The sequence below is a fragment of the Lygodium microphyllum genome, chromosome 5 (genome assembly GCF_053477565.2).
Source record: "Lygodium microphyllum isolate KBCC chromosome 5, Lygodium_microphyllum_v1.1.10, whole genome shotgun sequence".
In the NCBI taxonomy this organism is placed as follows: Eukaryota; Viridiplantae; Streptophyta; class Polypodiopsida; order Schizaeales; family Lygodiaceae; genus Lygodium; species Lygodium microphyllum.
Window position 1 is genome coordinate 26,546,290 of NC_141139.1, and position 22,528 is coordinate 26,568,817.

The following is a 22,528-nucleotide window of genomic DNA, read 5'->3' on the forward strand; positions in this document are numbered from 1 at the left end:
GGGCCCCATCCCTAATGAAGGTCTCGACGGCCATGCAACATCATCAGAATTACGTGCAAAATCTGAAGAGAGAAATTCATACATACCTCCATTTAGGAGGTTTTCTTGAAGGGCAATCCTTCGATCGAGCTCATCAATCTTCTTTCGTCTATAAGCTATGATCAGTTTATATTCCTAAGAGGTCAAATTGCCTAGTTGTTTTTCCACATAATTAGAAGTGTCTTCCACCATGTCGGAACTTTGTGGAGCAAGCTGATCGGCCGCTCGGTTCTCGGCATAGTTGGTTTTGGAGACTGAATCGGCATTGTTGTATTCGAAGTCATTTGAACCTACTATTGTTCTTGCTTCTTATGAAAAGCTTTCAAATCAAAGGCCTAGGTTTCTCAGAGAATACCAGGCTCTGATACCATGTTAAGAAATACCCTAACACAAAAACATAAACAGAAACCGTACGACAAAGCACAGACTAATAAAAGAACACAGTTAGGGTTAAGGTAACTCAAAGACAATGAACATAGTGAATAAATGAAGTGATATAACTACTGAATAATGCAATGCTCATGCAGCAAACACACTATATAGTGAATGAAAAAAACTAAACCTCGAACTTCTGTATCTCAAGGATCAGGGCAGGGGTAATGATCTGGAGAGTGTGTCATACTCCGAACGAATCCCAAATCGCAGCAAGGCAGCCTCCAGATGTCGAACACCATCAAATGCAACAGTGAGAAGCTGGATCTAATGCAGACAACAGTGAGGAGAGAGAAAGACTAAAAACCCAGGCAACAGGTGAGAGAAAGACTAAAAACGCAGGCAGGACAGCTTGCAAGAGAGAGAAATACTAAAAACGTAGGCAGCATGTGAGAGAAAGACTAAAAACGCAGGCAAGACACCCGGCAGGAGAGAAAGACTGAAAATGTAGACAGCAAGACTGTGATGACGTGGCAGGCTATACGGCAGCAGGTCTGCACAGGAACAGTAGTCCCCTGACTAAAATGCAGCGAAAGACCAAAAAATATGGCTAAGTCTAAAGGAAACTAGCCCAACGTTCCTAAGGATGTTTAGGATTCCTAAGAGACAGGCCTAGGGGAAGATAATAACCAAACCAGTCAGAAACGCTATGAGATATTGATTGAGGGGGAGATCTAGGATCCACCGCACTAGTGGCCAACCATTGAAGAACACAGATACCACAGAGTAGAGAAATTGCACTGTCTTCCTCGAGAAGACCCCCTCTCAACCTCCTTGGAGTGGTACTACAGCTACCAAAAGGAATTGAAGTTGGTTTAGGGCTAGGGATGGATTCAGCTTTGGTGTGGGTTGAAGACCCTTGGCTGGGAATGAGGTGATTTTGGGTGTGGATCTAATACCCTTTGAGCGATAATTGTCATATGCATGCCCCAATTTCTAGCAAAATGTGCAAAACCTATTCACTTTAGGCAAGAAGTGCTAGGAGGGTTTTTGTGACATTGTGAGTATACCACTCCCATTTTCCTTCAAAGAAGGAGACTGACCATCGATATCGAAACATAGTTTATGTTTAGGGTCAATCGAGAAAGGCGAAATTGGGTCTAAATGCGAAGGTGATTCCTTTCCACTCCTTGTTTCCTTCAAAGAAGAGGCCCACTCATCAATCAAAAGGTTTGTGTACTCATACAAGAAGTTTGATAGCATATTCCTCTAGGAAGTTGAAGAGTCATAAGAAGAGTTACGATACAAATGATTTGGGGCTACTTGCCATGATTCATGCTCTCAAACTATGGATGCACTATTTGCTTGGCAACAAGTTCACTTTAGTCATCACTGACCATAAGAGTCCCAAATGGATCTTCACTCAGTCAAACCTAAACACGAGGCAATGATAATAGATAGAAGTCTTGCAAGAATATGACTTTGAGATCAAGTACAAACTGGGAAAGGAGAATGTTATTGCAGATGCCCTAAGTTGCAAAGTATTTCTCAATGCCCTTATCTCAGAGGAACCCTCTAAAGCAAGAGCCCTAGTAGCAACGGTGTCAATGCCCAGTAATCTGATTATAGAAATGGCCAAAGAATAAAAAATTAAGGATCTAAGATATCAATAAATAATAAAATAGATCCTATCCAAGGAGGTGTGTCTAATAAAGGCACAATGTAAAAGGGTGGCATTCCCGCTAACGATGTACAGAACGATGTACAGAGTGCATTGTGAGTGCACATCTTTTAGCGGTACCGGCACATAGTGCGCTGGGAATATTGTACAACTATTTGCAAGATAAAGTAGCTGGGCCACAGTGGTTGGCGTGACAAAAGGTCTATCACAGTGTTTTGTATGCCCAGAATATGTTGAAAAGTTACATCAAGGGCATCAAAAAAGAGAAACCACCGTAATAATCGCTTATTGCCGATTTCATGTGCTGCTTTTTTTGTGAGATAGCTTTGGTACATGCTGGAGATTTGTCTGGATGGTAAAAAGGACAAATCCCACAAAGAGACGAAAAGCTTTAATAGCTTTAATCATTGCGAAGATTTCTCGCTAATAGGATGGGTAATTCTATTGGGTTTTACTGAAGATACCCGATGCATATTGGCAAATGTGTAGAGTTGTTGAAGAAATAGACGAATCTTCTTCACAGAGGCAAGCACCCCACCTAGAATCAGAGGCATTGGTGTAGAGGATTAGGGGTAATCCATTAGGAAGCTTAAGAGAAGAGAGATGGCGGATTAGATTTTTTATAATCTATACAGCCATTGTATGAAGGAGTTTCCATTGGAATTGGTCTTTTCTTAGGTGTGGGTAGAGATCTTTGGAGTACAGAGCCAAATTGGGTGTAGATCAATTTATCCAATTTAAACACCCAAGAAATTGTTGTAACTTTTTTACATTGCTCAATTCATCTAGCATGTCTAAGACTTCAGTCAAAACATGCTCTTGCAATTTGACAGTACCCTGTTGAATTTCTAAACCTAAAAATTCAACTGAAGTGGTAAGAATAATTGACTTTGTTGGTGAAAGTACCATTCCTCATCTTCCACTGCTTTGGAAAATTGATAAAGATGATTAATATGTTTCTTAATAGTTTCACAAAATATTAAGATATCATCAATATAAACTAAGCAAAATGGAAATTTAGCCAAAATTATCCACCCTTGGAAGTATGTGGGAGCAGTTTTAATACCAAAGGGTAGCACTGTCGAGTGATAATGTCCTTGCGGGACAGAAATTTGTCGTGTACCTATCTTCCTTCTTTAGAGAAAGTTGCCAAAACCTAGATTTGAGATCAAATTTGCTAAAGATGTGGCCTAGCTGTAAATAAGCTTGTGTAACATGGATTAGAGTTACCTTTTTATTGTTAGATAATTCATGGGAGTTGTTGTTTTGATACAATTTGGAGGAAAGAGCTCAAATGGAGCAATAGTTAGACTAGAGCCAATATCTAAGAGAGCATCTACATCTAAGAAAAACTGAGGCATGTTTTTTAGCTGTACACCAATCATAGGAATAGGACCTCCAGTAGTTAGAGCATTCATAAACTTTATAGACCTTGGCTTTTATCACTAGGATTTGGTTGACCGGTTTGACAAGGATATCCATAGTGGAACTTTGTAGTTCTTGTGGAATAGCAATTGCTCCCTGTGCCACCTATTTTTGTCCTCTTAGGGGTCTCGTAAAGGTTTTACGCAAGGAGTGTAACTCCTGTTGCATTTCAGCAAAATCTTGTAGCATTTCAGTGGCTTCCTTTTTTAGTAGAGGAAGATATCATGTAGTTGACAAAGATTGGAGGAGTTGCGTTGTTGTCCTAGGGTAATGCTTTTGCTCAAGATTGTGGGGAATAAACATATTAGCTTTAACTTTAGTCTCTGAGCTTAGTGTACATGGTTTGGGTAGGTCATAAGGATTAGTAAAAAAAACTCTTGGCGTACTTTATCCTTAGCCTTTTTATCAAAAGAACCAGTGTCAGTAGAATAATCATCTGAGTCTGACTCAGACTGTTTTTGTTTTCCCTTATTCCTTCGAGAGGAAGATCCTCCACTTGTAGAAGTAGCTTCAAGAAAGAATTTCTCTTTGCGTCTAGAGAAATGGACAGCATGGACATTAATAGGCACAAAAGTATCAAAATGAATAGCATAGTCATCAAAAACTTCAAATGAGTCTGTTTGCTGATTCTGAGATCGTTGTCTGTATCACTCTCACTTGAGCTAGGAGTGTCGTAATTAGAGTAGGAATAGTCACTGACAGAATAAGAGGAGTCTTCACTAAGATAATGAAGATTTACCTTAGCGGAATTGGTTTGTTGTTTATTCTTTTCGGGGCACTTATTGGCCAAGTGTGATGCACTACCACATATGTAGCATTTGAGTTCCTTCTTCTACTCTTGTCCAATATTCTAAGATTTACGAGAAACATTTCTATGAGAAGAATTTTTACCTTTACCATGGCCATGTCGATGAGAATGGCAATGAGATCTTCTCGAATGGCAATCATGCTCTTGTTTGTCTTGTCGATTGAAATATATCTGCGATCTCTAGAATAGCTAGAGGAGCAGTATGAGCGATGTCGCCCATTATAGCCATGACCATTATAGGAACCACCAGAACAAGAACATTGTTTACACCCAAAGTTTACCTCAAATTTAGTTACAGATTTACATACAGACTGTGACAATTTCTGATTAAGCTGAGTCATTTTCTGATGTTGGCATACCTCTTTTATAGTTTGCTCTATCATTTGCAAAAATTGACCAACACTATCAATACAATCTCTATTTTCAGCCTTCATTCTTTGTTTGCAATAGAAGGGAATGGGTTCTGATAAAGAACATACCAAATGTTCTTTCATATTGTTGTCATGTGCCCCCAAACCTCCATATAAGAGATCTCTCATGTAGATTAAATATTCCTAAAATTGTCTAGAATCACAAAGCTTGGATTTAAAGAAGGCTTCACGAGCTTCCAATACATCATTTAATTTGTTACCCACCAATTCTCCAAGAAGCAATTCCAAGAACAAGTGTACTAGATCAGCATATTGGGCAATGGCAAGCTTGACTTGTGGATGGATAGAGATCCACCATTGTTTTAAGCCACCAACAAAACCATGAGTCATGGCAATTAGAATGTTAATGCGGCTAGTCTGTGCCTTAGCTAGAATCTTTTGGCCAACATAAGCATACATCATGTAGATAAGCAATTTAATTTCCTCTAAAGTTTTTCCATCTATGGACCAAATAGGGAAAGAGCCAACTTTTTAGGAACATCTATTTTCTTGTAGAAATTTGTATAAGAAGATTTTGAATAGTATGAAGATGCATTTACAGTTCCAGTAGATTTAGCCTTAACAGCATTTACAAGAAGAGAAGGTAGTGTACTTACAGTAGTAGCTTCATGGGCATTAAGCAAAGCTTGGAGTAAGGCATCCGAAAGGAGCATTAGCTCTATGTGGATTGATAGGAACAATATCCTTGTCCACAACATTGTCACTGTCTTCATCAAAAGATGAGAAAGTATATCTAGTCTGTTGTTGAAAAGCAGTTTGATCTCTATAGTACCATGCAGAAAGTTCCATAGAAGGCGCATTAGGCAGATGTTGGTCTAGACTTTCACCTATTATACAAGAGTCAATACGGAATTCTATTCTTCTCTGGGTGTCATCTTTTTGTTGGTTCTCAAGAGGAAGACATAATGGCATTTGATCAAGAACTTGATTAGCTTCTCACTGTCTCTGAATTTGTCAAAGACATATTCATTAATATGGTTAAAAGCCACTTTGTAGTCATGGTCTGACCATTCAAGAAACATAAGCTCAAGATATTCTGACAATTCTTCTGCAGTTTCACCGGGTTGTAAAGAGGGTTAAAACAAACTAGGTTGCTAGATTGTTGTTTCTTCCACCAGCCAATAAAAACGTTTTTCCTACTTGCATGGATAAGTTTTGCCAAGTAACAATACTCTAATCCCATTTTTTAGCATTATCCAACTTATTAAATTAATTTTTAGAATATTAATTTTAAAAATTAATTTAATAATTATTCTAATACTCAAAAAATCTTTTTCACCAATAATAATTAAATCAGCTAGGCCAATTTATCTTCCAAGTATCCCTGAGTAATTATTGATCCTTAGAGTGGCATTAGTTAATTAATTAATGTCCAGTCTCTAATGTCACTGCTAATATTAGTTGTCAATAAATTGGTCCAGGCCCAAATCCAACATTAGGTACCACCTCTAGTACCTATCAAGCATAACTCATTACAACTTTTGCCTTTAGCACCAACTAATATCTCGGGGTTTTTGGTCCTATGCTATCAAATAATTAACTTGCACCTCACATATGTAAGTCACATTAGCACATTTGATTAACGTTTAATCAAATACTAAGTAAAGCAATAAAATTTCACATCATTGTTACGGAATGTGGCAAGAAAGAGGGGGGAATGCAAAGGTGAATGGGAAGCACCAAACGTGTACTTAAATAAAATAGAGAATGAAGGATTACATTGTGAAACATCTATGAACATAGAGTTTTCTTCAAAACCATACCAAGTACCAATTTGGGTCTCTCCATGGTGATTTACAATTGATTCTTGCATAACAAAAGGAGCAATATAGCAAAATCAGACTCACAAAAATGGATTATATAAACCTGCCACTAGGCTTAATTGTGAAAAGTTTGAACTTTCAATTGTGACTTAGAGTAGATAGTCTCTTTGCAACTGAGAGGTGACTTAAGTGGATAGTCTCTCCTCAACTAAGAGGTGATCAGTCTTGTCAACAAAGTGCTACAACTTAAGTGGATAGTCTCTCCTCAACTCAGAGGTGATCAGTCTCATCAGCAAAGTGCTCCAACTGCGATGCACCTTGTGAAGGAGTATGAGATAAAGAAGAGTTGAGTCTCAGTGAGTGTTCTCCTCCAAATCAAGACCATAATGCCTCCCTAGAGTCTCCATTAGAGAAGTAGTCGGAGAAAGCATCAAAGGATCCGAAGATGGAGTCATTTGAGCAATTGTGAATCAAATACGTGTCGTTCGTATGTCTCGCACAAAACTAAGCACTCCACAATAGCCACAAGATACTCTTTAAAAGAGTACTAGCTCTGATCTCATGTGAAGATATGCTAGGATTTGCACTGAGAAAACATAGAAAGTATGACCATGATTGAAGCACAAAATATAACATTTTTCAGATCACATCATCAAAGTCATCCTTGCTAAAGAACATTATTCAAAGTTACACAGCCACAGCAAGCTTTTCTTTAAGGTTGAACCATTTGTTCATAAACATGTCCCCAAGAATATGCAAAACTTAACCTCTCATTTCATATTAAATCACATGAACATTTTTTAGATCACATCATCTAAGACACACTTTACGTCGTTCTTGCTAAATAAAATTATTCAAAGCTGCACAGCCATAGCAAGCTTTTCTTTAAGGTTGATCCATCTGTCCGTAAGTATGTCCCCATGCATATGCAAAACTTGAGCTCTCATTTCATACCCAAAAAGGATCAGTGTGCACGTAGCCATAGACATAAGCATCTAACTAAATTTTTATGCAGTTTGTTGTCTTCAACTCAATCTCAAATTCTTGGAGCAAAAGGTACCTGAATTTCTCCAAGTAGAAGGTCATTAACAAGAACAAAATCTCCAGATGCAATGCTGTACTAAAAAGGGTAAAGGAAGACGAGCAAACAAGTAAAAGTTAGAGGTATAAACAATTTTCTTATAAGCTATACTTCATCCTAACAATATAGCCTCAAAGTATGTCTAAGTAGATGCCCAACAACTTGAATTAGTAAGACAAAAATCAAACCAAGCCAAGGAAGACCATACCACCCTAGCTTTGCACATACAAAAGGAACACATTAAACCTTGCTAGCATCTCTTAAGCATAATCAAATCCCACCAAACAACAATCTAGATTCACATGGTTGTGTGAAATATACACCCATGTTCCCAAGCCTCAAGTGTACTTTCACAACAAAGCCTCTGTCTTCCATTGATTTCAAGCTTGTTATAGCATCCATAAAATCCATGCACCTAATTGAAAACAAAGTGACTTACAAGGCCTTAACCAACACAAAACTAGGTGTAATTGACCAATGTACAATTCCCTTGTGGCTTTTAGTGAACATAAAGTTTGCAAACATAATCTACATAAGTGGTAATTCCGCAAACAAAATACTCGGTGACATTGTAGCTTAATGGTCCTACTCAATGACAACAGCACCAATTGGCCCTAAAGCATGGTGTCCCTTGCAGTGTTTCTTTAGGATTACTAATAAGTCTTAAAAATACCAATTGCCTAACTCATCAAGGTTGAAGATGGACTTTGCCAATGATCAAGCACTCTTGATACACGAAACATTGCCCCATTGGTGCAAATCAGTAGCTTCACACTTCGAGGTACACATTCTATTGCTTAGTTGTTAATGATTCCATGGACACAATTCAATGTGAACCCCACAACTATCAAGTGACCTATAAATACTTAATGTACAACTTCTCCAATGGCATTACTCCCTATGAATCCTAACTGTAGAACAGCAAAACAATGCTGAAAACCTTAATTTACAGCAGTAAATCATCCCTCATTTCTACCCCAAATTCTTTATGCTGGCACTTCCAAATCAGTCCCACTTTGTCTTCATGCATTTGCTAGTTGTCCTTCCAAAGAATACCTCAAGAAAGGATTCTTGATCAAAATAATCATTAAACTGGCTGAACCATGATAAAACAACCTCGCTGTCTTTCTCACCATCAAATTTTGTAAACTAGAAAGACTTACAGCTGATGCGTTTCTCCTTCTGGGTTTATTAAGCATCAAAGACACCACGAAGAATGCGCGCAATGCGATCATCTTCATCTTGGATGCATAAGGTCGATTTATTGCTAAAGAGTAATCTCCAAAAGAGGAGATTCAACATTCATTTCTTTAGTGTTAGAGGGCTCTGTCATCTTCAAGAAACAATGATCTTGTACTAAGAAAACAAAAAATGTATGAACACGACTATTGTGTTTCGACATCCACTAGAGTGCAATGCACTCTTCTACTCATACTCTATACCGCAATCTCAGAGAGAATCATTCAAGGAGGTCAATATTTCACCTAGCATAGTGTATCTACTACATTGAGCATTGTACTTATTCATCATTCAAATTTATTTCATCTTTTGTGTTCATTGTCTTTGTGTTACCCTAACCCTAACTATGTTTCTTTAGCAAGTTTGTGTGTTTGTCATACAATTGTATTTATATTTTGTAGTCGAGCATTTCTTTACACTTGGAAGATCGTTCAGAAGAACAATTGTCATCATGGCACAACACTTAAGCATTGAATTTTGAAGTGAATAAATCAATGTTGCAAATAGTAGAAAAACTATACAGAATGCTCAAAGGTAGAGTAGTTGGAGTGTGGCGTCCACCCGAGACAGATCCCAAGTGCTCTAACCACCAGTCGGACAGGGCAGGCAGGAAAACACAACTTGTAGGAGTATGATGATGATGACAGAGACCTCCACAAACAATGCAGTAGCTGTACAACCAGGCTGCAGTAGAAATGCAGCTATGGTAGCATCTGGCTGATCATGGACAACAGCAGGAAGGAGCTTGGGAAAGCCAACTGCTGTGAAATCTGTCCAGCTATACGAAATGAGTGTGCAAACTGTCTCGCCTAGCAGTAAATGCTTCAAACACAGGCAGCAACACAGGCAATGATAGTGCAGCAGCTGACATCAACAGTCTGGCTGTAAATGCAGCTGCAAACAAGGCATTTGATGTTGAAAATGATCGGAATGCAATCGACAATGCCTGGACAGCAGAAGGAGATGGGCTGCAGGCTAAAAACAGGGCATCAACAACAGCAGAGCAGATGAGGACTGATGTGACCCACAAAACAAGGATAGGCCGAATGGTGGGCAACCTATCTATTTATAGATGCAAAAGGATCCTCCCAAATTAGGGTTTTGCATATGGGACACAAAAACTCTCTAGGAACACATTTATTTTTCATGAAAGTTTGGTAACATTTGAGTTTTGGGGCTGTTTAAAAGAGCTAATCAGTTTATAATGAATTTTTAGCTCAACACCCCCTCTCATGCCCAAAACTAGAACCAAAAAGGAGCTATAAGAAAAGCTCAAGCCCATTTTACCCCCAAGGTGTCCCACCCCAAAGCAACAAGGGCATCGGACAAAGGGTGCACCTTGGTTACCCACTGGCCTACCAAGACTACAAAGACGGGTTACGTTAACGAAGGGAGCCCAAGTGATCACCCTAGAGAGGCCAAGGCATTGGACAAAGAGTACTCGTCAATTGCCTAGTAGCCTACTAGAGCCTGCAAAGGTAGATAGAACCACATTGACCTTTTTCTTTAAGTGAGGGTTTTACATAAAGCTTTTGTTCTATCAAGAGTTGTGCCCAAGTGGGAGAATAAAAAGGGATGGTTAGATCTAGCATATCACAAAAGGAACAAGCTATCCCAAACAGCCATGGGTGTCTCTGATGAAGTACAAGGATGAAGAAGTAAAGGGTGAAGAACTATGAAGTTGTGGCAATAAGGTAGTAGAAGAACCACCTATGGAGACAGCTCAGGATCCGCTCAAGCGTGCTCTGCACAATGAGATGCAAAGGGTCATACTACATGATGAGAATGTGCATGCAATAGGTGCCACTTCGATAGTGTTCCTCCTGAGAAAATTGTTCACTTGACCAAGTGTCCTTTTACAAAGATGATAATGATTATGCAATGCAAAGGAAAGGTACAACTAGGAAGGGAGGCCAATGTCGAAGACAAATGCCAAAACCTAGAGAATACCAAGCGATAAAATTTGACCCATTAAAATGAGTCTTATTTGTGAAGGCATTCTTGGCCGTAACAAGAGTGGTCGTATTAAATGAAAAATAGGGTGGGTAGGATGAGGGAGTGGAGTACACTTGAGAATTAACCCCAAAGTGCCCACCATGCATATGGGATGTGTGCACATTGGATCCAAATGTGGATTTGGGTTGACTAGGCATGGGCATGGTAGCCACATGTGTAGCCCAAGGAGGAAGGATAAAGACACCATAGACAGAGAATGGAAATCCCTACGGAGAAGTGACCCATGGAGTGACTCATGAGGGATGATGCACCATAGGTAGAGGATGGAAATCCCTGTGTCTAAGAGGCCGATGGATGGGGGGTGAATATCTAGGGCTAGTGCGGGGGATACCCATCATAGTTGTCCTAGGATAGACATATATGCTCACTTGCGGGTGGGAGTAAGGCAAAGTGTTAAAAGGTGGAATTCCTGCTAACAATGTACCAAGTTGCAAAGTGGCATTCACTTGTGGATAGCTAAAATGTGGTGATTTTTTTTTTTTTAAAGTATTGGGAACTGAAACAAATAATCCAAATCCTATCATGCTAGATGCAAATGTGAAGTGCAATCTTAAGTTATTGAAAGCAAAATATCTATGTTTTGACTAGAAGATGGAGGGATGAAAGGAGTTTGATAAAAGTGACTACTAACACTATACCCAAATGAAGCAAAAGTGTCAGATATATCTACGGAAGTACATCTGTTTCAAAAGCCCCATCGATTAGCATTTTCATACTCAAACCTATCATTATCCGAGTCTTGCATATCAAAAGAAAACACAAGGGAGGGTTTTGATTCAAATAACTCAAAAAGGTTAGACAAACTTGACATTGGACCTAGTTGTGATGAAGAAAATGAATCATTAGTTATCCTAAATACCATATATTCTCTTTGGTTACAAAGATGGCCAGCCTCATTAACCAATCCAAATGTATTAGGAGCAAAGTTTTTAGAAGTCGGAGAGCAGTAGTTGCCACCATACCTAATACACAAGTGTTTTTTGGAACTCCCCATCTTTCATGAATCGTGTCTCTGGCTAAGAAGAAGGTGAAGGTGAAGCATTGTCTTCCTCGTCGAGTCCATAATGCCTCCTTGAGGCCTCCAATGATGGAGAAGCAAAAAAAGATATAGTAGGATCTCTAGAAGGAATCTGAAGCTGGTTATGTGTCATTCCCATACCTCGCACACAACCAGGCATCTATAGTAGCCACATGATACTCTTTACAAGAGCACTAGCTCTAATACTATGTGAAGATATGCTACAATTTACAATGAGAAAACATAGGATACACAAACATGATTAAAACACAATAACTCTAACAATAACGCAAAACACAGAAACACAAAAAACAACAGAGAAGAAAGAAAACTTTAAGTGAATGAATCAATGTTGTAAATGATAGAAAGAGTGTATAGAATGCTCAAAGATAAAGCAATGAAAGTAGTCGAAGTGTGACATCCACTGGAGACAAACGCCAAGTGCTATAACCGCTAGTTAGAGAGGGCAGGCAGCAAGACGAAACCTATAGAAGTATGATGATAATGATAGAGCAAATCCAGTCACTATCTTCTACACCGAGTCCTAGACAACCAGTTTCTTCTTTGATCCCTACGGACTTGGCAATTCTTCAACGACAGGCCACATTATGTCCGTTGTTCCAAGCTAAAGTGGAAAGACTGCAATCCCAAATGGACTTATTATGGTCTTCATTTGAGCAATTTTAGGAGTATATTCCTTCCGACCATTCCTTTTTTGTCCACTATCAGTTGCAGAAGTTAGCCTTCTATATTAAGCTCTCAAGGATGGATATACCTCTTCCAAAGGATGGTTGGAGTGGAGCCTAGTCTTCTAATTTACTGACAGAAGTAGTCCGTATGGTCTTTGAAGATTTTGTGACTTCGGATACAATGTTGATGTCTTACATGTATCTACGAGGTGATTTGTTGATTCCCGATGATCATGATTTGGCTTGGTATGTAGAGAATGTGGTCTTACAAGCTGCCTTAAAAGTCAAACAGTTGGAGTTGAGGATAGATGAAATGTTAAAGTGCTATTCTTCTAAAGTAGCTACCCCTGGCATTTTATGGCATAAAATGATCGATTCTGTAATCATAAACCAAAGACAAAATAAAGCCTCTACTCGTGTGCAGAACACTAACCAACTGAGGGTGGATCTTTTAGCTTATCTTTCCAAGAACCATCCCTTTAATTCATCCTTCTTTGATGCCTACCATCGATGATCTGCTTTAGGTCCCTCCGTTCCTAGCTTATTTTATTATCAACAAATGGCCCATCGATGTGATGCTTATTTTTCCCTTTATCAATCCAACTCAGCAACCATCTTAGCTCTCATTTTCCAACCTCAGGGTGCTCCTCAAATTCCAATCTTTACCTATTCTTCTTTCATTGAAGATCGAGTATTTTTCCCTTCTCTGCCTTGTCCTTCCCCATCTATCCATATTCCTTTCACTTTTCCTACTTATCAATTAACATCTTTCTTAACTGATTCACCTTAATTCTTCGCTAATCCTTCTTTAGCTTATTCCTCATTTTATGATTTTGCATATCCATCTCTTCATCCTCTTTTACCCATTCCTCTTCCATCTACTACCACTTCTATTTCTCAACCCCCTCAGTTGGTTAGTGGATATGAAGGATTTGATCAGTAGATTCCAAGAAGAAGAAGATGGAGCTCAACTGATTCTCTTATGGGACCACAGATTAATTGGTCATTAATTCCAGGGGACTGAACAACTACTAGTCAAGCATACCAAAATTATCTCCATATTGCCCAACAATATTCACAACCTCCAGATCCTTCAATGAGATTAACAGCCCACTTTGCTTAGTACCTAGCATATATGCATAGACATTCCCATAATGATCAAAAGGCCATTCCAAAATTATGTATAAATGCCAATGTGAACATTGATTCCCAACAACTAGATGTCTTATATTTTCATGCCCTTTGTCTGCCTAACAGATACCTTGTTTTGCTAGAAAGAATGTGCTACCTTCAATTCTTTCAAAATCCTCCAAAATCTTTTATGAATGAATCCTTATCCATAGATCGCTGTATGAAGCATGGATTGATGATTGATGAAGGTTAGGCTCTTTTGAAAGCTCATTGAATGGTTTTTGATAGTTTGAAATGGTTTTAGTATGAGTTATGAGGTTTTGATGTTTTCTGTTGACCTTCTATAACCCTCTGTTGAGTTTTTATAGAGCCTTTGTTCCTGCATTGTTTATGTTTTGTTCTGTTCTATATGCTTCTGTAAGTGTTCTATAGAATGTATGTGTGACTTTGGAAAGTTTTCTAGCTTGAAAAGAGATGAATGTAAGTTCAAAAGAGCTGAAGAAAGTGGAAAAAGTAGCTGTTGAAGACTCAAAAGAAGACTGGAGTGAAGTAACAGTAGTGAGCTATGAAGAGTCATTGTAGTGGCTCTGGTGACCTTTCATATCAAACACACCCCTTGGAAGGGGCATCCATGACCTAAAAAGGATTATTATGAGTGATTATTGAGTACTGTGGTTAGGAGATGATGTACTATTGACTTAGAGAGAAAGAGAGAGTCGGAGATAGCCAATTCTATGAAAAACAATGTATCTATCTATGAGAGATTGAGAGAGAAAACTATAAAGACAATAAAGATGAATCATGTGTGATTTCTTTTCATTTAAAAGTGGTGTATTCTTTCGTACTCTTGTTAGTTTCGATGGATTCTATGAAGATGTTGAAGATTATGGTTGATTCTATCAAATCCGTAGGAGATATCTACTATGATGATGCGTGAAGATTTGTTCTTTTCCTTGTTGTGGTTCTCTAAAGAATGAAACAAAAGCTTGTTGATATTACAAGATAGTTTTCTTGCAATAGAAATACCTTTTCCTTGGTGTCTCTCTTGGGACTCCATCACTGCTCTTTGCATCAGATCCACCTTCTCACTGTTGCGTTTGCTAGTGTTCAACATCTGGAGGCTGCCTTGCTGCGATTCGAGATCCGTTCAGAGTACCACACACTCTCCAACTCATTACCCCTGCCCTGATTCTTGAGATATAGGAGTTTGAGGTACAGTATTCATTCGCTGCATAGTGTGTTTGCTGCATGAGCATCGTATATTCACTAGTCATATCACTTCATTCATTCATTGTGTTCATTGTCTCTGAGTTACCCTAACTCTAACTATGTTCTTTTATCAGTTTGTGCTTTGTCGTACAGTTTTTGTTTATGTTTCTGTGTTAGGGCATTTCTTTACATCGTATCAGAGCCTGGTACTCTCTGAGAAACCTAGGCCTTTAATCTGAAAGCTCTACACAAGAAGTAAGAACAATAGTAAGTTCAAATGACTTCAAACACAACAACACCGATTCAATCTCCAAAACCAACTATGCCGAGAACCCAGCGAGAGTAGGCCGCTCAGCTTGCTCCACAAAGTTCCAACATGATAGAAGACACTTCTCATTGCATGGAAGAAAAGCTAGGCAAGCTCACCTCTGAAAAATACAAACTGATCATAGCTTATAGACAAAGAAAGATTAAGGAGCTTGATCGAAGAATTGCTCTTCAAGAAAAGCTTCTAAATCAAAGTATACATGAATTTCTCTCTTCAGAAGTTGCGCATAAATTTGATGGTGTTGCAGGGCCGTCGAGACACCCATCAGGGATGGGCCCCCCTCTTGGAGAACAAGATCCAGAGTATGTTACTTTCTTTCATTCTCTTCCATCCACTCCAGTGCAAGAAGATACTTTAGATTTGTCTTTTGTTCCCTCTTCTTTTACCTCCTACTTTGCAATATTCCGATAGAGATCATGTGGAAGAAAGAGTCCAGTCTGTTGACTACAGAAAACGTCCTCTTGAGGACCAATTCTTGTATATTAACACATGTTGTAGGGATTATAAGAAAAAGCCAAGTATCTCTTCTTCTAATCTTTCTTCTTTTCTATCTACTTCATAAAATCAGAATGAATTTGAAGTTCCTTTTTCTTCATTGCATGGTGCATCATCATCTTCACATTTTCATTTCCAATCATTAAATGATAAAAATGAACAAAATGGATCTTCACCTCACACATTACATTTTCAAAACCCACCCATCCCACCACATTCTTCCGTTGCTTCTCCACTTCCATTCACACCATTTACATTTCCATTTCAGGCACCTCATATCACACCGCACATCCAACAGGGGGTTATGGAAACATAGGCACATCCTTTAGGACCTCATCCTTCCCTCAACCGGGTAGTGTTCCACCTACTTCACACACATTTTCGGGATCATTGCAGCCTGGATATCCCCCCCAATCTCTCCCCAAGTGTGAATCAGTTGACTCCACAGTTTGCCTCCATGGGTTTACCTAGTGGACCTTCTGGTCATACTGTTGTGTCCCAATCTCACTTTGGACACGGCTTTCGTGTCCCAGTGCCTCCACCTACACCGGCACCTTATGGAAACATTCATGTTCCAGTATCTCCGCCTCAATTGGCACTCATTGGACACTCAGCCTACTTCTGCCTATCCACATCTATCCCCTCCTCCTACCTATCAAGCATATCCACCTCCACCATCTTATCATCCACATCCATCTTACCCTACCTACCCAACACCTCATGGTTTTAGCTCACCTTCAACCAAGCATGCATTTAATGACAAGACTTGTTTCCCTCAACAAACCTTACATCGTGCTGAGGCGCCTTAGATTGATTCATGTTGATCTTTGTGGGCCGACATCCACCGCCGCCTTGAACGGCGTGCTATACTTCTTTTTTATAGTGGATAATCATTCCAAATACATGTGGATGTACTTTCTCAAGCATAAGTTAGATGCTTTCACATATTTTTTCTACTTGGGTGCTACTAGTTCATAACCAGATTGGTCATCATGTTGGTTGCATGAGGAGTGATAGCGGTGGTGAGTTCATCTCCCATGAGTTTTCGGAGTTTCTACAGAAGCATGGTATCTCACGCTAGCTCACCTCTACCAACTCCCCTTCTAAGAATGGAGTCGTAGAGCGTAGGAACCGGACAGTCATGGAAATGGCAAGCTCTATGTTGTTCGCAGTAGAGCTCCCTGAGCACCTTTGGGTTGAGGCTGTTAACACTTCGGTGTACATCCTCAATCGGTGTCCGACTACGGCTCTTCCTCAGAAGGCCCCATATGAGGCATTTTTTGGCTCTCGGCCTATCATTTCCCACTTCAGAGTCTTCACGTTTCGTTCTGGGGGATGCATTTTTGTATCACAACAGAAGTACATACTTCAACTAGTGGAACAGCACACTTCGAATCAAACACGGCCACTGGCCACGCCTCTTGATTCTACTATCCACTTGACAAAGAATACCCTAGGACAACCATTCGATGCACATACCTATTGCTCTGTTGTAAGAAAATTTATTTGGTTAATTCACACTAGGCCAGATTTAGCTTACTCAGTTAGTATACTCAATCAGTATTTCACAACACCTAGAATGTCACATTGGATTGCATGTGTTCGTGTGTTGCGTTATTTGCAGTGTACTTATTCTTATAGCCGGACATATGGTTCTAGTTAATGTTTGCAAGGGTACATTGATTCTGATTGGGCAAGAGATCCTGACACTCAGTATTCCCATGGAAGCTACCTCTTTACCTTAGGCATGGCTCCCATTTCTTGGTCCAACCGTAAGCAAGAGACGGTAGCGGCTTCCACAGCCGAGGCTAAGTACCACGCTCTCTTCGATGGCACCCCCGAGGCCGTCTATCTGAGGAGTTTACTAGCAGCGCTTACTTTCCATGTGACTCTCCCACAGTTATCTACTGCGACAACTAGAGTGTCATTCCCCTTGCGGGCAATCCGATCATCACACCACGGATACGACATGTGGGAGTCCACTTCCACTTTCCAGAGAGCAGGTTGAGCTAGGCACTATTCGCCAAGAGTTTCTACCATCATCAGATAATTTTGTAGATATCTTGATCAAAGCGGTCAATCGGCCAGTTCTTCAGTACATACTGCCCAAGATCAGCTTGGGTACACCCTCCCCTACTTCTTCAGCTGTACGGGAAAAGGGTGCTTTCCCTTCCAGTTTGAGAGGAGACGGCTTCTACTCTTGATAGTGACTGTGATTATGCTTACAATTTTTTTTAGACGCTACATTCATTTATTCTTTTGTATTGTATTATGGACATTTATAACTTCATCCGCATTGTCAGGATGACATGATCATGGCATCTCACGCTAGCTCATTACCCCTGCATTCATCCTTGAGATACAAGAATTCAAGTACATTATTCATTCACTGCATAGTGTGTTTGCTGCATGAGCATCGTATATTCAATAGTCATATCACTTCATTCATTCGTTGTATTCATTGTCTTTGAGTTACCCTGACCCTAACTGTGTTCTTTTATCAATCTATGCTTTGTCGTACGGTTTCTATTTATGTTTTTGTGTTAGGGCATTTCTTTACAAGAGCTTGGGTCTACAGATTTATGTGGGCTTATGTAACAGAAGTACCTTAAGGGGAGCAAATGCTTCGTGCTAATTGTGGATGACTACAACAAGATGACTTGGGCTTATTTTGCACAGGTTAAGTTACAAGCCTTCTTGCATTTCTAAGGCTGGCTCATCTTTGAAGAAAATAAATCTAGGCAAAAGCTAAATACAATTAGGGCTGACACAGGTGGGAAATTCACCTCCAATAAATAGCTCACTTCCCTGCAGAGGAAGAGGTTCATCTCAAGAGTTCATGAACACCGATACCATGCAGGAGAACAATGTCTTGGGGCAAAAGAACAAAACCATGATTGAGATAGCGAGGACTATGTTGGAGCTTCAAAAGCCACTCCAAGTTCTATGAACAAAGGCCGTTGCCACAATTGTCCATATACTAAACATATCAACCACATCAATAGTTCCAAGCATGACCCTATTTGAGGCGTATTTTGGTCAAAAGCACGATGTTTCCTATTTCAAGGTTTTTGGGGGTGATGCGTACATCTACATCCAGAAATGAGAAAGTGATAAGATGGAGTGAATTGCACTATGCATGTGTTTGCAGGCTATAATTCCCAATCAGTGGGATATTGGCATTCTAATCCAGATTCCCAAGATGTCTAAACTAACCACGATATCCAATTTGTAGAGCTTACAACTGCAAAGAGCACCCTATGCTTGGAGACCAAGGTGACAAATAGGCTCAAGGGCCAGTTTAAGTGGAGCCAACAAAGTCTGAGGCTCCTGAAGAGGAGAATGCTTGGCTCCCAGATTCACAGCCAGTGGCTGATCCCAAAACTTCATCAGAGGTAGAGGAGAGGGGGAAGCATTAGCCTCCTCCTAGATGGGTTCGTGAGACACTTTGTGACGCATGGATGGAGGGCATTCCAGAGAAGTGGGAGTTGCAAGATGGACCTTTGTGTTCTCATTGGAAATAGGCACATATAGGAGAGCTATCATAGCCAGTGGCTGATCCCAAAACTTCATCAGAGGTAGAGGAGCGGCAGAAGCATTAGTCCCCCTCTTGGATGGCTTCATGAGACACTTTGTGATGCATGGATGGAGGGCATTCCAGAGAAGTGGGAGCTGCAAGATAGACCTTAGTGTTCTCATTGGAACTAGACACATATAGGAGAGCTACTACACATCAATTACAAGTTGATGACCGATGCCATGATGAGCAGGAAACTTATATCAATTGGTGTGGCACTGAAGTATAAACATTGGCGGAAGACCATGGAAGTTTGGAACAAGAGTTGGAGGCTATAGAATAGAAGGGCACGGGCGCATGGAAGCTTGTGCCTAAGCCCACTCATTGCAAGTTGATTGGAGTGAAGTGGGTCTTCGAGACCAAATATCACAATGATGGCACATAGGACAAACACAAGGCTCACTTGGTGGCAAAGGTTTTGTTCAAAAGCCAAATATAGATTTTGATGAGACACTTGCCCCTACCACATGGATGGCCACCATTCGTACCATACTTACTCTAGCTAGCCATAGGAGATGGCCAGTCTACCAACTAGATGTGAAGTCAGCATGTTTTAATGGAGACTTAAAGGAGAAGATTTATGTTGAGCAACCTCCTGGGTTTTCAAGCTCAAATGGTAAGGTGTACAGGTTGAGGAAGGCTCTTTATGGCCTTAAACAAGCTCAAGCGTGGAATGCGAGCATTGACATCTTTCTTCGAGAGAGGTTGGCAGAACTCCAATCCAAATTTTTACATCCACACTTCGATCAATCAGCACATAGTGTTTGTGCTGCATGTGGTGGAAGACCTTACAAGCGACATGCTCCAATGGTCAACCAGACAAGGATGCCCTTAATGAGAAGTTCAAGATGACTAGATGTGAAGTCAGCATGTTTTAATGGAGACTTAAAGGAGAAGATTTATGTTGAGCAACCTCCTGGGTTTTCAAGCTCAAATGGTAAGGTGTACAGGTTGAGGAAGGCTCTTTATGGCCTTAAACAAGCTCAAGCGTGGAATGCGAGCATTGACATCTTTCTTCGAGAGAGGTTGGCGGAACTCCAATCCAAATTTTTACATCCACACTTCGATCAATCAGCACATAGTGTTTGTGCTGCATGTGGTGGAAGACCTTACAAGTGACATGCTCCAATGGTCAACCAGACAAGGATGCCCTTAATGAGAAGTTCAAGATGACCGACATGGATATTTTATGTTTCTTCGTAGGTCATAAGATATGGCAAACCGAGAGGGGGATGTTTCTTTCTCAACAGCAGTAAGTGTAAGAGCTTTTGACGGCCTTCAAAATGACCATATATCATATCCCATCTCCACTCCTATTGATCCTAATTGGAAGGCTTTTGCCCATCTAGATTCAACAGCTATCAACATTTCCAACTCGTTGGCAAGCTGCCTTGAAGATTCTTCATTTCCTCAAGGGGACTCCCGACCCTTGCATCTTCTATCCTGCAGATTTAGGAGACACCAATTTGGTGCTAAGGTTGGCAGAATCTTCACCAAAGCTCTTCCTCAGGCCGTTCTACAATAGCATTCCAGATCCCTGAGCCTCACGCGCATCCAAGATCTGAGAGGGGGTATTGGCAGCACCCCTTGGATGGGCATGGCAGCACAGGCAGGTACCCACAGACGGGCAGTTCCAGGCCGAGTAGCAGGGCAGCACAGGCAGGTGGGTGGGCAGGCAGCACGTGTGTAGGGCAGTTTGGATAGTTGTGTGCAGATTAACAGGGGAGGCAGGCAGCACCTGTTGGTCAAACCACAGCGCTTGGACTGCCACATAGCAATCTGACCAACCTACCCCCAGTCAGCACCTTCTTGCAAGCTGGCCTGCATATTTTGATCCCCCACCTCCAGCCTATTTATAGGTGTGCTGCTGCTGGTCACTGTCTACTATAGATTTGTGTCTCTACTCAGAGAGAGTGAGGTTCCAACTGTTTGCATACACACACAGCTTGTTGTCCACTTTCTGGCTCAACTGAATCACTGTTCAGCATTGTTCATCTCAGCATTCTCTTTGTCACTTTCTCTCTCTCCTCTCTCGATGTTCACCATTAATGATCAGTCCATGCATACACTTCTGCATCATTGCACTTTGACAAAATCAGAAGATTTAAAGAAAATGCAGTAGCCTAGAATCACCTCAAAACTAGTATGTGATTCTGCTTTCAATACTCCTCAAGCACTAAGAAATATATCAACCGTTAACAAATGAAACTCACGAAAACTTGGAGCAATTTGACATGCAAAACTCAAAGAAACACCTGCTTATGTAGGAATCGCACATTATCTCCACAATTGAATTTGATTTATCTGCATAATCAACACCTTATATTCAATTTTATTAATGTTACTAAGCTTGCAAGGATGGAGACAAGTTAAAAGCATTCTTATCTACAAATAAGACTTTCAGAATAAATGCATACCACAACCGTTCACCTTGTAGCAGTAACAGAAGGTCACCATGCAGATGGAGCTCGAATTTGATAGCATATACCAACTGCAGAACAAGAATATATTAGCTTTTGCCAGTGCATAGTATAAGAAATAGAAACTGGAATACCTTTACCTCCTTTAATGTTACTAGCATTTGAAGAATGGTTGGAGTACAGGAACTGTTGTTCTGTTCCCAAGAATCAGTCCCCAAAAACCCCTGAATCGTTTCACATCTCCTTGGAAACTCACAGGTCTTCAACCATTCACACAAAGCATGTGATATATACTTGTACAACGGGTAACATGGCACACCTTCTCCAACAGTCAGAAAGGATTCTGGAAGGTCCAAGACAAGGCATACAACAATGTGTGGTCAGATGAATTGTGAAACTGATCTAAAGCCCACAGCTAAATGGGGAAAAGTCATCAGCCCATCATTTTCCACAAGCTCAGTCAAGAAGGGAAGTACTTTGATCCTTCTTGAGGTCCAGCACCAAGATAATATTAAAAGTTAGACTTCACACTTATCCTCATATCTTTTCTAACCAAGACAAATACAATCAAATGGAAGGCTAGAGTTTTATCCAGACCCTTTTCAACCATTGACAAAAATGTATATCTAAAAAATCATGACAGCCTACCATGAAAGGCCTCAAGTTCACAAATTCGTTGTTTTATCTAATAATAATGATAATAATCATCATCACCATCATACTAATAATAGCAACAATAGTGGTAGACTGTAGTAATACAAAACAGTATACTAAATGACGAAACCCCACAGAAAGAAATACAGCAA

General features: G+C 40.1%; 1 protein-coding gene across 15 annotated transcripts in view; it reads right to left on the reverse strand.

The window, feature by feature from the left end:
* The window catches only part of LOC148035630 (uncharacterized), a 174,889-nt gene that overhangs the window by 128,177 nt on the left and 24,184 nt on the right, over nt 1-22,528 (reverse strand). For all 15 annotated transcript variants that reach the window (XR_015690850.1, XR_015690852.1, XR_015690851.1 and 12 more), the window contains 4 exons: nt 21,863-22,065; nt 21,733-21,793; nt 21,558-21,606; nt 7,580-7,634 (listed from right to left, as the gene is read on the reverse strand). Coding sequence is in view for 12 of the 15 variants with exons in the window: in XM_087677609.1 (XP_087533735.1) it covers nt 7,580-7,634; nt 21,558-21,606; nt 21,733-21,793; nt 21,863-22,065 (368 nt within the window). In the remaining 3 variants the exon portion in view is untranslated. The remainder of the gene's footprint in view (nt 1-7,579; nt 7,635-21,557; nt 21,607-21,732; nt 21,794-21,862; nt 22,066-22,528) is intronic.